General features: G+C 28.6%; 1 protein-coding gene across 2 annotated transcripts in view; it reads left to right on the top strand.

Moving 5' to 3' along the window:
* Positions 1-16,095, top strand: part of Lgr4 (Leucine-rich repeat-containing G protein-coupled receptor 4) — a 58,018-nt gene that overhangs the window by 2,576 nt on the left and 39,347 nt on the right. For both annotated transcript variants that reach the window (XM_008196727.3, XM_015981079.2), the window contains 4 exons: positions 9,268-9,402; positions 14,456-14,539; positions 14,587-14,695; positions 14,742-14,816. In XM_008196727.3, coding sequence (XP_008194949.2) covers positions 9,268-9,402; positions 14,456-14,539; positions 14,587-14,695; positions 14,742-14,816 — 403 coding nt within the window. The remainder of the gene's footprint in view (positions 1-9,267; positions 9,403-14,455; positions 14,540-14,586; positions 14,696-14,741; positions 14,817-16,095) is intronic.

The raw sequence follows: 16,095 nt of genomic DNA, 5'->3' as shown, positions 1-16,095 counted from the left end.
CGGTTCACTGGTGTCTCAGTTGACTCAGAAATAACTAATTGTCTAATAAAAAGATAATGTGGATAAATTTATTTTTAATAAAAATTGACTTTTGCAATTATTTCGTGTCCATTGTCAAACATTCCACAAGTTTTTCAGCAAAAACTTTATTTCCCAAGATTATTTCCCGATAAAACTCAAAAATGTACCAAATTAGATCAACAATTTTTATATCATTTCGTTAACTATATTTATGAGTTTTAACAGTAAATTTACAATAATAATTAGGTTCAACAGATGATTAACTTATTTACAACTTTTTGTGTAATAGTTAATTTTAATTTTTTGTCAAAAAGTTTGTTTTTGTAATAGAATTTATTGCAATAAAAATTATGTTTTAATATTCCCTGTAATAGGAATTAATAAAAAATGTATCCTAAATTAGTACACCTAAATAATGTTTTTAAGTTCATAAAAATCCGGTCTCTAGTTATAATTTAGGGCAAGATTTAAAATTAAATAAAGGTTAAATTTTTAATTTCGCCGAAAAAGCCATTGTCGGAAGCTTGTTGAAGTAGAACTTGAAACAGAATCGCATTAAAGCTCTTAGCATATCTAATTTCATGAAAGTAATCGAGTATACGTCTGGCGTTGACACTTGGAAATGTTAATTTAAATTTCCCGCCAATGATGTGTAGACACTATAATGAAAAAATCCCCTTAAACAAGTGTCTCTTTGTCCGAATTTTGCACCCCTACCACTCTAATCCCCGAAAATCCTCCCCAATCTTCAATTACCATTTGTACAGCAACGATATCAAAAAGCGCGTTAACTTAATAAGCCATCGCGTCCAATATGTCTTCTTGATCCTTTCACAACAGCCGAAAAGCCAATTCTAATGAGAAAATATCGAGTCTCCGAACTCTTTCGTTTCTCGACATCTGTTACCCTCTTGCATATGCGATGGGGAAAAAATTAGTAACTTGAGGAAAATTCGTCTCCGGGGAATACACTCGATTAGACTTTAATTGTATAATGGAACGTTTAAAGTCGGATCAAATGCTTCCAAATATCAATCACAGAGTTGTAAAAAATTCAAACGGGCGGCAATGTTTGGCAAAGGTGAGGTCGGAATTAAAAGCCGCTCCCGAGAGAAATTAAAACACAAATATTTCATTAAAAGGTTTCCCAAACACAAAAAGTAATTCGAATTTGGCGCCAAAAAAAGATGTATAGCTAATTCGCAATTACTGTCATATTTCTTCTAAATTCCTCAAAAGACTAAATATTATCTGTGACAAAATTATTTCGTTAAAAAAATATTCAAAAAATCTAACGCTTTTCAGAGAAATGTACACAAGTTACATTTCTATTGTCGCTCAGTATATTATACAAAATATGTATTTTTTATTTAAAACAATATTTTCCATACATTTTTTACTAATCTTAATAGATATTTCAATAAATTTAGTAAAATTTTTTAAACACAAAGCAGTAATTTTAAACTTGACACCAAAAAATGTGTATAGCAAATTTTTAATAACCGTCATATCTCTCGTTTCGTCCTGATTATAAACTATAACAAAATTATTTTGTTAATTGCTTTAAAGAATATAAAAATTTTTATACTTTTTTCAGAGAAATGTAGACAAGTTACATTTCCACTGTCGTTCAGTATATTATTCATAACATGTATTTTTAATTAATACCACTGTTTACTTTATTAATTGTCTCAAATAGGAAATAAAATCTTTGGTGACGAAGATCGGAATTAGATTTTTTACTAGTTTTGATAGATGTTTCATTAAATTCAGTATTTTTTTAACCCATAAGCACTAATTACAATTAGGCGCCAAAAAATGTGTATGGCTAATTTTTAATAACCGTCATGTTTCTCCGTTTGTTCTAACGAATATTAACTGTAATAAAATTATTTCGTTAACTGCTTTAAAAAATACAAAATATCTTTAACACTTTTCAGAGAAACGAACACAAGTTACATTTTTATTGTCGCTCAGTATATTATCCATAATATTTATTTTTATTAGAACCACCGTTTACTTTATTAATTGTCTCAAATAAAAAAAAATTCTTCAGTGTAGATGATTTGAAAAACAATAGTTTTACTAGATGTTTTACTAGTTTTAATAGATGTTTCATTAAATTCAGTAATTTTTTTAAACACAAAGCAGTAATTCGAATATGACTCCAAAAAATATATATAATATATATATATTTTCTCCTTTCTCAATATAAACTATACCCATATTATTTCATTAATTCCTTTAAAAAATATGAAAAATCTTAAACTTTTTTGAGAGAAATGTAGACAAGTTACATTTTTATTGTCGCTCAGTATATTATCCATTTATTAACTGTTTACTTTATTAATTCTCTTAAATTAAAAAACAACATCTTCAGTAAAGATGATCTGGAAAACAATTTTTATTAGATTTTTTACTAGTTTGATAGATTTTTCATTAGAAATTCAGTAACATTTTTTAAACACAAAGTAGTAATTAGAATTAGGCGCCAAACAATGTATATAATTAATTCTTAATAACCATCATATTATTTCTCCGTTTGTTCTGAATAAAAAATAAAAAAAAACTTAGAACCGGTTTATAAAAGCGTCTTTAATTTAATTCGCAATTAAGTGCATGATTAACTGAACACGTGACCAAATTAAACAAATGTGATTGGTCCATTAGCGTTGTTAACGTTTAATAAATTTTAACAAAGCTTTCTATAAACCGTCCTTTAAACTCTTGTCAGAGAAATGTACTCAAGTTACGTTTTTATTATCGCTCAGTATATTATCCATAATTTTTTTCTTAAATCCACCGTTTACTTTATTAATTGTCTAAAATTAATAAATAAAATCTTCAGTGAAGATGATCTGGAAAACAATATTTTTATTGGATTTTTTACTAGTTTTAATAGTTGTTTAAATAAATTCAGTGAAAACACAACAACACAACACAAAGCAGTAATTCGAATTTAGAGAAAAAAATATGTATAACTAATTCTCAACAACCAGCATTTTTCCGTGCGTTCTGAATATTAATTGTAAGAAAATTATTTCGTTTATTGCTTTAAAAATACAAAAAATCTTAAAGTCTTCAGAGAAATGTACACAAGTAACATCTATTGTCGCTCAGTATATTATCCATAATATGTACTTTTTATTAAAAACACTTTTTACTTTATGAATTCTCTCAAATTAAAAAACATCTTCAGTGAAGATGATCTGGAAAAATATTTTTATTAAATTTTTTACTAGCTTTAATAGATGTTTTATTAAAAATTCAGTAAATTTTTGAAAACATAAAGCGGTAATTAGGATTAGACGTCAAACAATGCATATAACTAATTCTTAATAACCGTCATATTATTTCTCCGTTTTTTCTGAATAAAACTTTAAAAAATACAAAAAATCTTAGGATCGGTTTATAGAAGGGTCATTAATTTAATTCGCAATTAAATGCGTGATTAACTGATCACGTGACCAAATTGCACAAATGTGATTGGATTGGTCTATTCGCTTTGTTAACGTTCAACAACGAATTAAATTTTAACAAACTTTTCTATAAACCGTTCCTTAAACTCTTTTCAGAGAAATGTAGACAAGTTACATTTTTATTATCGCTCAGTATATTATCCAAAATTTATATTTTTTGTTAAAACCACAGTTTACTATATTAAATGTTTCAAATAAAAAAAATAAAATCTTCAGTGAAGATGATCTAGAAAACAATAATTTTATTAGATTTTTATTAGAAAAATTATGTATAACTAATTCTCAACAACCGGCATATTTCTCCTTGCGTTCTGAATATTAACTGCAAGAAAATTATTTCGTTAATTGCTTCAAAAATACAAAAAATCTTTAAAGTCGTTTCAGAGAAATGTACACAAGTTACATTTCTATCGTCGCTCAGTATATTACCTATAAAATGTAGTTTTTATTAAAACCATTGTTTACTTTATCAATAACCTCAAGATGTGCTTCAGTGAAGATGATCTGGAAAAAGCATGTTTATTAAATTTTTTACTAGTTTTAATAGATGTTTCATTCAGCAAAATTTTTGACCCGACTTAATTTTAATCTCTTGCCTCTTAACTAATTTGAGCGCAAATTAATTAGTGTTTATAAAAATATGAAATTGCATTTTCGGTTCAGCGGTTCGAAAAAGTCGAAAAAGGTGGAGTCGAACTTGTGTGAAATTAAGTTAATTGGCTAAAATGGAATTTTCAGTTGGTTTATTTAAGAACAAAGTTTTTGATAATTGATTTGTCGTGTCACACAAATCGAGAAATAATCCATATACTGCTAATGTAAAACGAATTTTATTGTTGCGTGTCTCTACGAAAATTACATTTTAATTAACTTCGAATTTTTTAAACGAAATTTCTCGACGAAATTGCTTTAATTTAACCAATCAGAAGCCATTATGTTACATTAATGGAAACCTCAGCACATTCATGGGTAAATTAACAAGATTGGTTTTTTCCCTTTCTCGGGATTTGATTTTTTTGGGGGAAATGATTGGTTTCCTTTCAATCACTTCACTTTTAAATTATTAATAAGTGGTTATGCGGGGATTTTTGACGTGATTTATATCGCAAATTCCGCGCTCGTATTTCTCAATTTATAGACGACACGGAAACGGTTTTTAAAAAGTTCAAAGAATTTTGTTTAGTGTCACTTCCATCATTTCTAAAAATACGCCCATTGGATAAATATTGTGGCCGGTTTACTTTATTTTAAATAAATTTCGTTTTGTTAGTAAATAAAGGTAGTGTTATTTTTAGGGCCGTATTTTCTCTACTTTACAAACAGTTTCGATTAATTTTTTCCCCGACGAGCGAAAGAACTCCCGAACAATACGTCTTTGTACTCGCAACTAAAATCGATTCCACTAATTTCATTTCGATTGAGAAAAACGGATTATACGCTCGTATTCATGACTTTATTAATTAATTTATTTTTATCCTCGGGATTACATCCACCTTCTTATCTCGTTTGGCGTTCAGAGGAGGCTGTGGAATCCTGTGACACTTTTATCTTATCATTTCTGCAGCGACATTTCCCATTTCACATAACACACATTCTCAGCGTCCAACTGAGAATTTGATTCGTTCTCGCAGTTGGTAACAATTTAAAAAAGTATTTTGTTGCCTTGTTGGTATTTACCCCCAATCTGATTAAAAATAATTTTCCTATACGTTTCGACAGAGGGATAATACAAACGATATTTTATTATTATATTTCTCCCACGCTTCCATTAAATCATGGTAACGACTTGAACGTTGTTATTTTTCGTGATGTCATTGAAATACCTCAGGCTTCGTATTTATGAGGGCAAATATCTTATTTCCGGAGAAAGTAAATTATGCTGGAATAAAAATTCCAGCAGGAGGTCATGAACTGAGCTTTTTAGAAGAAATAATTAATTAAACACCAAATTTGGCTGCTGTTAGACAAGAACGGGTTAATCCCAAGCGCCATGAGCCAGAAAAGGAGAAACGATAGCAGGCTGGTGCCTATTTGCGGTTTAATATCTAATTATAGTTTTATGGATGTTAAAAAATCGTAAACAAAGTAAAAATTTCTGAAATTTGGTGAAACTGATGTGGTTACTTTATAAAATCAACAAAACCGTCTTTGATTCAGCGTCAATATTGTTAATAAAATATACACAGGAGGTTTAAGTGCTTTGATTTGATTTAGTTTGAGTGTTAAGACTCCAACCTACGCGAATCCATAATTAGTTACGTCAAAGAAGCAACACAAAAGACTCGTTTTATTGGCATTCGGATCGGTAAATGTGTTTTTATTTGAGTTGAGTGCTGAAATTCGAGCTTTGTTTGTGGATTTTATTCATCAAATGTTTGATTCACTCCGGATGGACACGTTTACGGTCGATTGTAAACATTTTTAAAGGGCGACAGGTGAAGGAGCGCGAGAAATACCAATAAAAAGTGATACAATACGCTAAATGTTTAATAATAAGAAAATTATGGGCAAATATTTTATTTTTCCTAACTGAATGCTTTTTATAACATTTGGAAAAATCAGTCTATCGCTGGCAAAATAATTAAATTTTTTAACGCACCGTTATTTTTTCCCAAACAAAGTTACAAAAAACACTAAAATAATAATGAAATTTTCTTCAAAAATAGTTTTTCAACAGTACATAAATTAACCATATTCATGCAGAGGTATTAGCCCCTAATTATAACATTAATTTATTTATTTGCATTATAGCTGAATTTGACAAACGAATGAGAGGCATTTGTTATGGACGTATTAATTATATAAAATTGTAATGTTATTATAAAGCATTTAAATTTTTTCTCGATGCATGTAATGTTTTTACAGATTTTTCTAATTAAAATTAATTAATCCATTAATACTAAATAACTAAAAATTATTAATTATGAGTAGGTCTACGGATATCTAAAGGTTAGGATATTAAACGACGTAGAAATAAAACGTTCCCGTTCTTGATAGTTCCGTTAATGTCGCCAGAGAGCGCAGTTGTTCCATTATAAGTTTTCAAAGCAATTAATTTGAAATAATGGTTTTATTATACACAGCAAACAAATAAATTTCAGACAGATAGAGCATTAAATTCCCAATAATAAGAGAAACATAATGCAAAAATTTTATAGTAAACTATATTAAAAAAATCAAACTTTTATCAATTTGCACTACGCCCATCATGTTTCTATAACCTATAGTTTAGGTACAATTAATTTAATTAATTAACTTTTTGTTACTTGAACACCGGTAAAATGAAACGAATACGGCGCTTTAGTGTATTTGAAAGTCTTTGGGGCCTAAACCGTTGGAGATAAAAATATGGTCTAGCTGACTTTTTTAAAGAAAATTTAATTCTCTACATATTTCTTTTCAACATTTTTCTTGTATCTTTAACCGTATTCACAGTGTTTTAAAAAATACAGAACGAAACGCAAATTTTAAATTTTAAATAATTTTTTTTTCATGGTTCTTATTTGAGTTGTCAGTTTTTTTAGTCTGTTAAGACTATTTTTTGCAAATAATTAGTGAAATGGTTGGATTTAAATTAATTTAAAACGATTAGGCGTCTAGACGCTCAAAGCGCCCTCATTTTTACTCAGCCGTACTGTTTTTGAGGTCGGAAAATCCTGCGATTTCGTATCCTATGTTATAGTCCTCCGTAATTATGTCATTTTATAACAATAAACGACGTTATTTTGTGTAAAAAAAAATTGGAAAAACAAACGTAATTTTGCTGTAGTCATGTTTTTTTCTCAAAACAATATGATCTAAGTATTGTCGTTTTCTATTAATAATATTAATTAATATTTTAAATAAATTAATTATTCTAGTTATATATAAGAAAAAGTGAAAAAGATCCTGAAAAAATAAAATCACAAGCATAACAATGTTCTAGTCACAGTTTGTATCAGCTAAAAGTTGTCATTTGATCAGTGTTGCCAATGTAAGAACTGTGCCCAAATTTTCCATAACGAAAATCAACAGTTATTTTATAAATAAATAATTCAATAACATAAAAGAAAAATCAAACAGAAAAAAAAAACGGAATGAAGTATCTGCTATTCGTTTCAGAAGGTTATTCAAGCACTACTAAAATTTCTACAATTTCCTAAGGTGTTGCACAAATAAATAGTTATTTTGTACAGAAAATGTAAAAGTTACGTAATAAAAAATAAAAAAGTAGTAGGAAAAAAAGTTCAGTTAAATAAAACTAATAATCATTTACTGAAATATTTGTTTTAACACAATAAAATTTAATTAATTAAATTAATTATTGTACTTTAATAAACTGTTCTTACAAGTTATTTAATAAGAAAAAATTTACATCTCAAAAGTTAACTTTAATAATTTTAAAATTTCATGTTTTTATGACTAAAAGTGTATTTCTTGCAAAATTTCTGAAATTCTGAATTCTTTTAATATTATGGATTTAATCGCAATAGATTCTTGATTTTTTAATTAAAAAATTTCTTCTTCTTAAACTGGATTTTTTTACAAATTTTTACGTTTATAAAGCCGCCCTTATAAGTGTCTAAATAAAAATTATAAATTATAAAACATTTTTCAGAAGTTTAAGATATACAATAGTATATTATTATACGAGTTTTATAAAACGTTCTATTGTGGCACGAATGATTTTATAAGTCTTATAAAACGAGTGTAATATACTATTTTTTCTACTTTCTATTTTTGTTATTGTTAACTTATCAAAATCTGTTCAAACTATTGCCTCTTAATTTTGTTAAATATTCGGGTTTTATCAATAAACGAGTTAACGCTGTTGACAGATCACACACTAGATTACAGTGATGACCCCCAGCCCAGCACTGCCAACACAACTCCTAAAAATTTACTAAAAGGAGTTGCACAAAAGTTCTCTTTCACAATGAACAATTTGGGAAACCAAAGTAGGAAAATTCGAATTTCTTACTCCGTAACTTTACTGTTTTGCTCGAATTTGGCGGATATTTTTTACAATGGTTGAAAAATTTGTAATTTCTTCCCACTTTCCGTTGATTTACTATTTAATTAGTGATAAGAAATTGGCAATAATCCTTGTCCCAATTCGCGTCCCGTTAGTCGTATGACTGCGTCGCACAATTCGTAAAGGGCCCATTAACGACTCGTTAAGGGTAAAGAATCACTCTATTAAAATTAGAAACGTCAAGCGATCGAAAATATGTAACAAATCAAAGGCTTAATTCCGCGCCAGCAAATTACCTAATCAAAATTACGTTCGTTTAATTATTTATTCTTGACTTTATCGACGGCCAACCCCCTTTCCTTACGGGGTTAAAACGATGGATTTATGTTCGTGTCGAGTGGATGTGTAATTAACCAATGGAAATAAACCCGAGAAGCGTTAATGAAGATCACACGTGTCCTAACAAACAATGAACGTGATTAAGTGCAGATTTTCAACAAGGAAGTAATTTACTATAGTTTAAGCCCGGCCAGAAGTATCACGTGATCAGGATACCATTGTCCGGTGACAAGGAATTAACCGATTTTTACTCTCCTACAATTTTTCTCCAAAGACGATACACACCTATTAAAACTGAGAACACGATAATTAAAGTTTAGTTTAATTAACTCGAGACGAAGGGGAAACGTTTTAATGAACCCTAAACGATATTATATTACAAACTGCAACAAGATATCCGAAATTTGGAACTACATCTTGAATTTAATAATAAGTTCACCCCTCTGTTTACTCATCTTTGACTCTCTTTTGCAGGATTAGAGCAAAATAAAATATGCCCTATTCTGGGGTACTTCCAGTGCGAGAACACCACGATTTGCATTCCGCAACAGAACAACTGTGACGGAAAAGTCGACTGTCCAGGTGGGAGCGACGAAGTTATCGGGTGCGGTAAGTGTTTTACACTCAGAAAAAAATACTAACTATAATACTCGAAAAAGAGTTTCTGTTTCTATTACTACTGTAGTACTGAAATAGGCCTCAACTATTTTGTGAAGTAATTTTTACCACTATAAATTCGTGATTATTATTACACCTACCAGCTGTTATTTTTTAAGCGTACTTATCATAGTATATTTTACCACTACAGATGTGTTAAGCCAACTATTTTTTATATAGATATCACTGTAATAGTAGATGTTACTAACTGTTAGGGTAATTTTGATCGGTATATTTTACACTTCGACGAGGGAGGTAATAATAACACACAGTGATTATGATAATATTTTTACTATATTTTATAAAAAAAAGATATACTAGTACACTATTTACAAAAAAACATTTTCACAAAGTTTTTTAATATGAAATTACCGGGTGCTCTAAAACGGGCACATCAACTCAATGATGTAGGTATACAGGCTGCTCAAAAACTGGGGCATTAACTCAGTGGTACGTTATTGAGAAGCAGGTGCAGATTACGGGAAAAATGTTGAAAAAATTCCTAAAGTCATATTTTAAAAAATCTGGAGCTACAAACTTAATGTGTTAACTTCTTTAGTTTTTATTATTTTTTTATGTTTTTATGTTTCATACCAGGTAATCGTTCCGTAACAAAACGATGAATAATTATTTTGAAATTTACTATCAGATTTTAGCAGTTTTTTTAATTTAAAAAAATTAAAACTCATCCAAAAAATCACAATGTGTAGATGTGCCAACACTGGGGATTATTTCCTAGGAAACCGTTTCAAAAATAATTTATTTTTATTGTTGCTCAAATTCTATTGCGATCATGAATGTTAGACAACGTTGCCACATATCATTTATCTAAAATCCGTTATTTATCAATAACTTAAATACAAAGAATTTTTTTACTATTTTTACCTTTATTTGTAACCAGTTCTCTACCACACATCATTGAGTTGGTGCGCCAGTTTTTGAGCACGCTGTAGAAGAGAATTTCTTATAAAGGTAAAAATAGCAAAAAAATTCTATGTATTAAAGTTATTGATAAATACTGAATTTTAAATAAATAATATGTTGCAACGTTGTCTAACAGTCGTGATCGTGCGCGTGATTAGAGGTGGGCGATATTAAGATTTAAATATCGAGAATCGATATTTAAAATTATCGATAAATATCGAAATATCGATAATCGATAAATATAGAAAATTAGCGAAATTTCGATAAATTATATTGAAGTGTCGATATTTATCGATATATCGATAAAATTATGGATATTTATAGACAAATTATAGTACCTAATAAATGTGACTGTTACATTTTAAAAAGTTGAAATGGTAAAATACTTTTTTTTTGTTAGATATACCTCTAAATTATACAGAGATCATAAAGTTTTATACTTATAGTTATGTAGCTAATGTTTTTATCTTTACACATACAAATTTTGTTAGTGATGTCATTTTGTCATCATCAATTTTTTGGCTTCAACTGTTTTTGATTTTTATTACATTTTTCAGATCTCTGTTCAACAATTGTACAAAAAATTAAATCTTGTATGATATTTTTTTTGAGAATATTATCAATTTTTTTACGTTTTAGTTCAAAAACAGATAACTATTTCAACTTCCAACACAATTTTTTATTAAAAGAAAAGATGAGTTAAATTAAAAACAACAATCGACGTGTTTGGTCGTTTTTTACAAAAAATTGCACAATTAAGTTATGAATTTAGCTCCTAACTAAACTAAAACGATATTAACGAAATTTGTCGAAAGATCGATAAATATTGATAATAAATTATCGATAGTTATCGGCATTTGGTATATCGATAGTTATCGATATTTATTGGAATATCGGTAATTACCGTTATTTATTAATAATATCAGCCCTACTCGTGATAGCAATAGAATTTGATCAACAATAAAAATAAATTATTTTTGAAACGGTTTCACAGGAAATAATAATTACCAGTGTTGGTACATCTACAGATTGTGATTTTTTTAAATCCAAAAACCTGCTTAAGTCTAATAGTATATTTAATAATAATTATTCATCGTTTTGGTAGGGAACGATTACTTAGTGTGAAACAAAAAACATTAAAAAATAATGAAAATTGAAGAAGTTAATATAAATATGACTTTATGAATTTTTTAAAAATTTTTCGCATAATCTACATAAGTTTCTCACACGAAAAAAACTGTCTATTAAAATTTGTCTAGTACGTTTTTTCTAATAAAGTTAATAATTTATTTTTGTTAGCATTAACATTTATTACATTAATAACTAAAGAATATTTTCCTGAACAAGATTAAAACATTTTTTGATACAAATTAAATACTTCTGTATATTATTTCTATTGTTTAAAAAGATTATACATTACGCATTAATACCTACGTGGTAGGTTTTGTTAATAGTTATTGGTTAACTTAGAAGTATTAAAATGTAACAATATTTTTAACAGATCATTTTATCACCATTTAATAAACTTTGCAACTATCCTTATTTTTAATGAAAATTCTGAGAATGTGTTTTATATTTTTTGTAGAGTGTAATAGATTATTTTTGTGCAACAACGTACCACTGAGTTGGTGCGCCAGTTTTTGAGCATTCTGTATATTTAACTTAGAAGCAAAACTAATGGTGCTACTAACTGTTTCATGGCGTCCTCATCAGCAAATTAGTGAAACTGTCTCGGGTTTCTTAAAATGGTCGAAAATAAAGTAAAAAAAATTTTTTTCATTTTTTTTTGACCAACTAACTTTCACCTTTCAGTCTTCCTTCCGCCACTCAAGTGTGTAAGTATTTGTATTAGATCCTCAAAACGTCATTAAAAGATGTCTCAATATATCTCAATATATATAAATATGATCTAAGAAATCACTAAGTTAAGATGACCGTCATTGTCAATCACGCTCCTTCAACTGGACCTTTCCTTGCTCTAGTGATCTTACTTATTTTTTACATTCTGCTAAGTTGTGATTAAGTTGTTATAACATAACATTTTGTAGTAGCAACTTCTATGTCTAAATTGTAGTTGATTTTAGTATTCATTTGCTTGTAAAATCTACACAAGAAAAAAGAGATCTACTTAATATTTGTAATAGTAAATTATAATTGCACAAAGACTATTTTTAGTTAGAAAAGACCGGATTTTAGGAAACTTTCCTAACGCGTAATTTTGAAGGGCTTTTCTTAAAACTCGAAATAAAGTTGTTTTGTTGAAAATGGAAATATTTAACATCCTTTTTATTCTTCCTAAATTCCTAAATTGATTTATTGTGTATTGAGTTTTAAACATCCTACCTTAGTGTTTAACGTTCCTAATTTAAAATATGTTTTTATTAGTACGTGTATTTAGTTTAAAAACAACAAATACACCAAATTTTTTAATTTAATAGTTATTTACTGTTACTGTTTTTTAGTTTTTCTGTATTCTATTTTTTAAGTTTTTCAGCTTTTCAGTATCTTGGTGTATTGGTTTTTGATTCAGAATCTAATATTTCAATTTATTAGTGTTTTTCTTTTCCAGTTCTTTAGTTTTTTCAAGTTCTCAGTTTATCAGTCGCTTATAGCTCTTCAGAATTTATGTCCCAATATTTTTTAGTTTTTTGTGTTTTTAGTTTCTCAGCGTTAAAGTTCCTTTGTCAGTTTTTAAGCTTTTAATTTTTGAACATATACATACATACTCTGATGCTATATTAAATTATTTTTTAGTTTTGAACAATTTTTGTACCTTATAAAATTTTGTATCAGCCGTGATTTTGGAATAAAAAAATAATTTACGTAAAAGTGTCAAAATTGCAGTGTCGCCAATTTTCAATTTAAAAATGTATTTATTTTAATTATTATAATAAAATTGTAATTATTAGTTTTTCCAAACCGGCAGTAGAGATTTCATTTAGTTGTTTGAAAATCCTACATTTCTATGATTCATAGTTTATGTGTAATAAATTTAAAACTAAAAGTGTGTTTCCGTAAAAAAACAATTAAATTATTTCGAAAACTAAAAGTCGATCATTAGATTCGCACCTAATGCAAAATCACGTTCTGTGAAAGGCCGGCCCCAAGACCTGTTTGCTAGTGTTTTATTTGTTCCTAGAGTGAGTAATTTGACCAATAAAAAGATAAAAATCACCTCCTACTTGTTTATCTGGTGCACAAAAAATTGCAAGTCGATTAAAGCATTTGTCATTGGATATCGGAGAGATATTACACTCCCAACTGTAAAACAGACCAATCATAAGGCGATTAAAACTGAGCAAAAAATTGTTTGATTATTTTGTAAATGTCGGCCAAACCATCTGGAATTCCGCTGTTTTCTGTGAAAATTTCAAGTTTTTTATTACACTTGGATAAATTGTGGATCTATTTGTTTTTGATAAAGATTGATTCTCGCAATTACTTCGTGTTCAAACTCAAACATTTCGCAAGTTATTTAGCAAAAACTCAATTGCTTCGCAAGATTCCCTCACAAAACTCAAAAATGTACCAAATTAACTCAAAAATCTTTGTGTCTCTTTAGTTATTAACTTAGGCATTTGAAACATGAGTTATGTTTTTATATAGACAGTTTAATAATCTTTGAGAAGTAAAAACAAAAATTTGGGTGTGCCATTTAACTTTTTAAAATACTGATAATGCAGAGGAGGTGCCTAATTCTAGTACTAGTACGTATTTCCTTGCAGTGAGTTTATTTTCTAAGTTGAGACATTAAGATGAATTTTTTCAAAAAAATAACTAATTTTACAACAGAAAATTTAGAAATTTAGAACGATATTCAGGTTCAACAGTTAATTAACTTCTTTACACCTTTTTTGTGTAATAGTTAATTTTAAGTTTTTGATAAAACGTGGTTTGAGTTGCCTAATTTCTGTTCTTGTGCCTTTTGTGACACCTAAACAAGGTTTTTAACTTCCTAAAAATCCTTGACATTAGTCTTGACATTAGTAACATCTACACTTCTAGTGGTATTATTAACTACCTTATTGTTACGTTATATCTATTTATGATAAATTAATTTTCAATTATTTGTGATTGTCAGATGATCGAGCCAAGGACGATTATTGGGACCACCAGTTCAAAAAAAGACCATCGGCTCTCAACGACCACTTGGCCCATATTTGCAGTAAGTCAACTTTTAAAAAAATTAGAAAAAAAAATGGAAAATTTCAGATTTGAGTTACAACGGAAGTTGCGTTTGTCGCGGCCGCGATTTGTTATGTGGTCATAAAAACATGGTTAAAATACCGGGGGATTTACCCGCTGATAACATCACGTTATTGTAAGTTTGGGGGCAATGGTAATTCGGGTCAATAATTGTTTTGTAGGGATTTTGAAGGCAACAATTTCGGTGTTTTGAGCGGCAATGTTTTGGAAAAAGTGCCGCTCTTTGTCGAGAAAATGTAAGTCACGTGTGTTGTGGAAAGTTTAGCTCATTAATTGGGTTTGACCGGTGATTAATTATTCCAGAGCGATCGATTAATGAAATTTTATTTCTAACAAAAATATTTGTTATCGCCAATCTATCACAAGATGTTTCAGGGTCATGGCGACTCTCTCAATTACCTGACATTTTAATATTCTAATGGGTTTGCTTTCTAGTGCATAGTCCTTGTAAAATATTACCTGTCACAATATGGATACGAGAATTAATCAAAATTAGACCGACTTGACGACGTCAATCTCAATTAGTCGCTCACGTAATCACTAAATTCACTTAAAAGTGCATTTTTAGTTTGCTTAGTAACAGCTCTGACGTCGGGTTTTACTCCCCATCAAGGATTTATTTTCCATTTAAAATTATGATTTTTTATACACACTTGGGTAATTCGATCCGTGTATTTACTTAAGGATTCCTAAAATACCGAATTGGATATTTTCATTGTCAATATTGCTGATCCCTGGCCTACACAATCCAAATGTTTCTCCAGTTAATCTTCTCCAAACGACTTATTATTGTTTAATGAAGAGAAAAATCAATCGAGCTCGTCAATCCAGATATGGGGAGTATAAAAAAGAGTGCGAATGAGGATAAACAGATTTCCAGATTTACGACGAAACGGGGAGTTTACGATTATTAAAAGGGGGATGTAAAAATTATATGGGCCAGCTTTAGACATTTAAAAATAAACCACTCTAATAGCACTAGTTTACAATTTTTTTTACCCAGAAATAATTTATACTAATTTTGGTTTTAATGTTTTTTCTTAAGTTTCTGACTTATGACATTTTTTTAAATATTTTTATTTGCAAAGGTTTATTTAAAATATCACAGCTCTTGAATTCTTTGCGATAAGTAAATATTTTTTGCATTCGATAACCCAAGATTCCGAGTCTTTCAAAATTTTGAAAATTCTCAACTGTCAAAATTCAAGCCTGGTATGATTTTTTTCAAAATGGTTATCAAAAAATGACTGTAACTCAGTTTTTTCAATGGAACAACCTTATTTTCTTAACAGCAATCGAAAGAACATCGACATTTATGGTCCTATTTTATCTCTGACAGATTTGTGAAATAATCAGAAAAAATGATTTTGCTCGTAATTTTCATCGTTAATCAAGTAGGCCTTGCAAAAAAGTCAACAATTTTGTCGAACTTTAATATTTTATATGGTTTTTAGCTGATTCATTATTGAAGAAGCAGTAAAATAATAATACTTAAGTATGGTTTATTTAAACTTA

Source organism: Tribolium castaneum, chromosome 8 (genome assembly GCF_031307605.1).
Source record: "Tribolium castaneum strain GA2 chromosome 8, icTriCast1.1, whole genome shotgun sequence".
Classification (NCBI taxonomy): domain Eukaryota; kingdom Metazoa; phylum Arthropoda; class Insecta; order Coleoptera; family Tenebrionidae; genus Tribolium; species Tribolium castaneum.
This window is presented reverse-complemented; position numbering and strand designations above follow the sequence as displayed.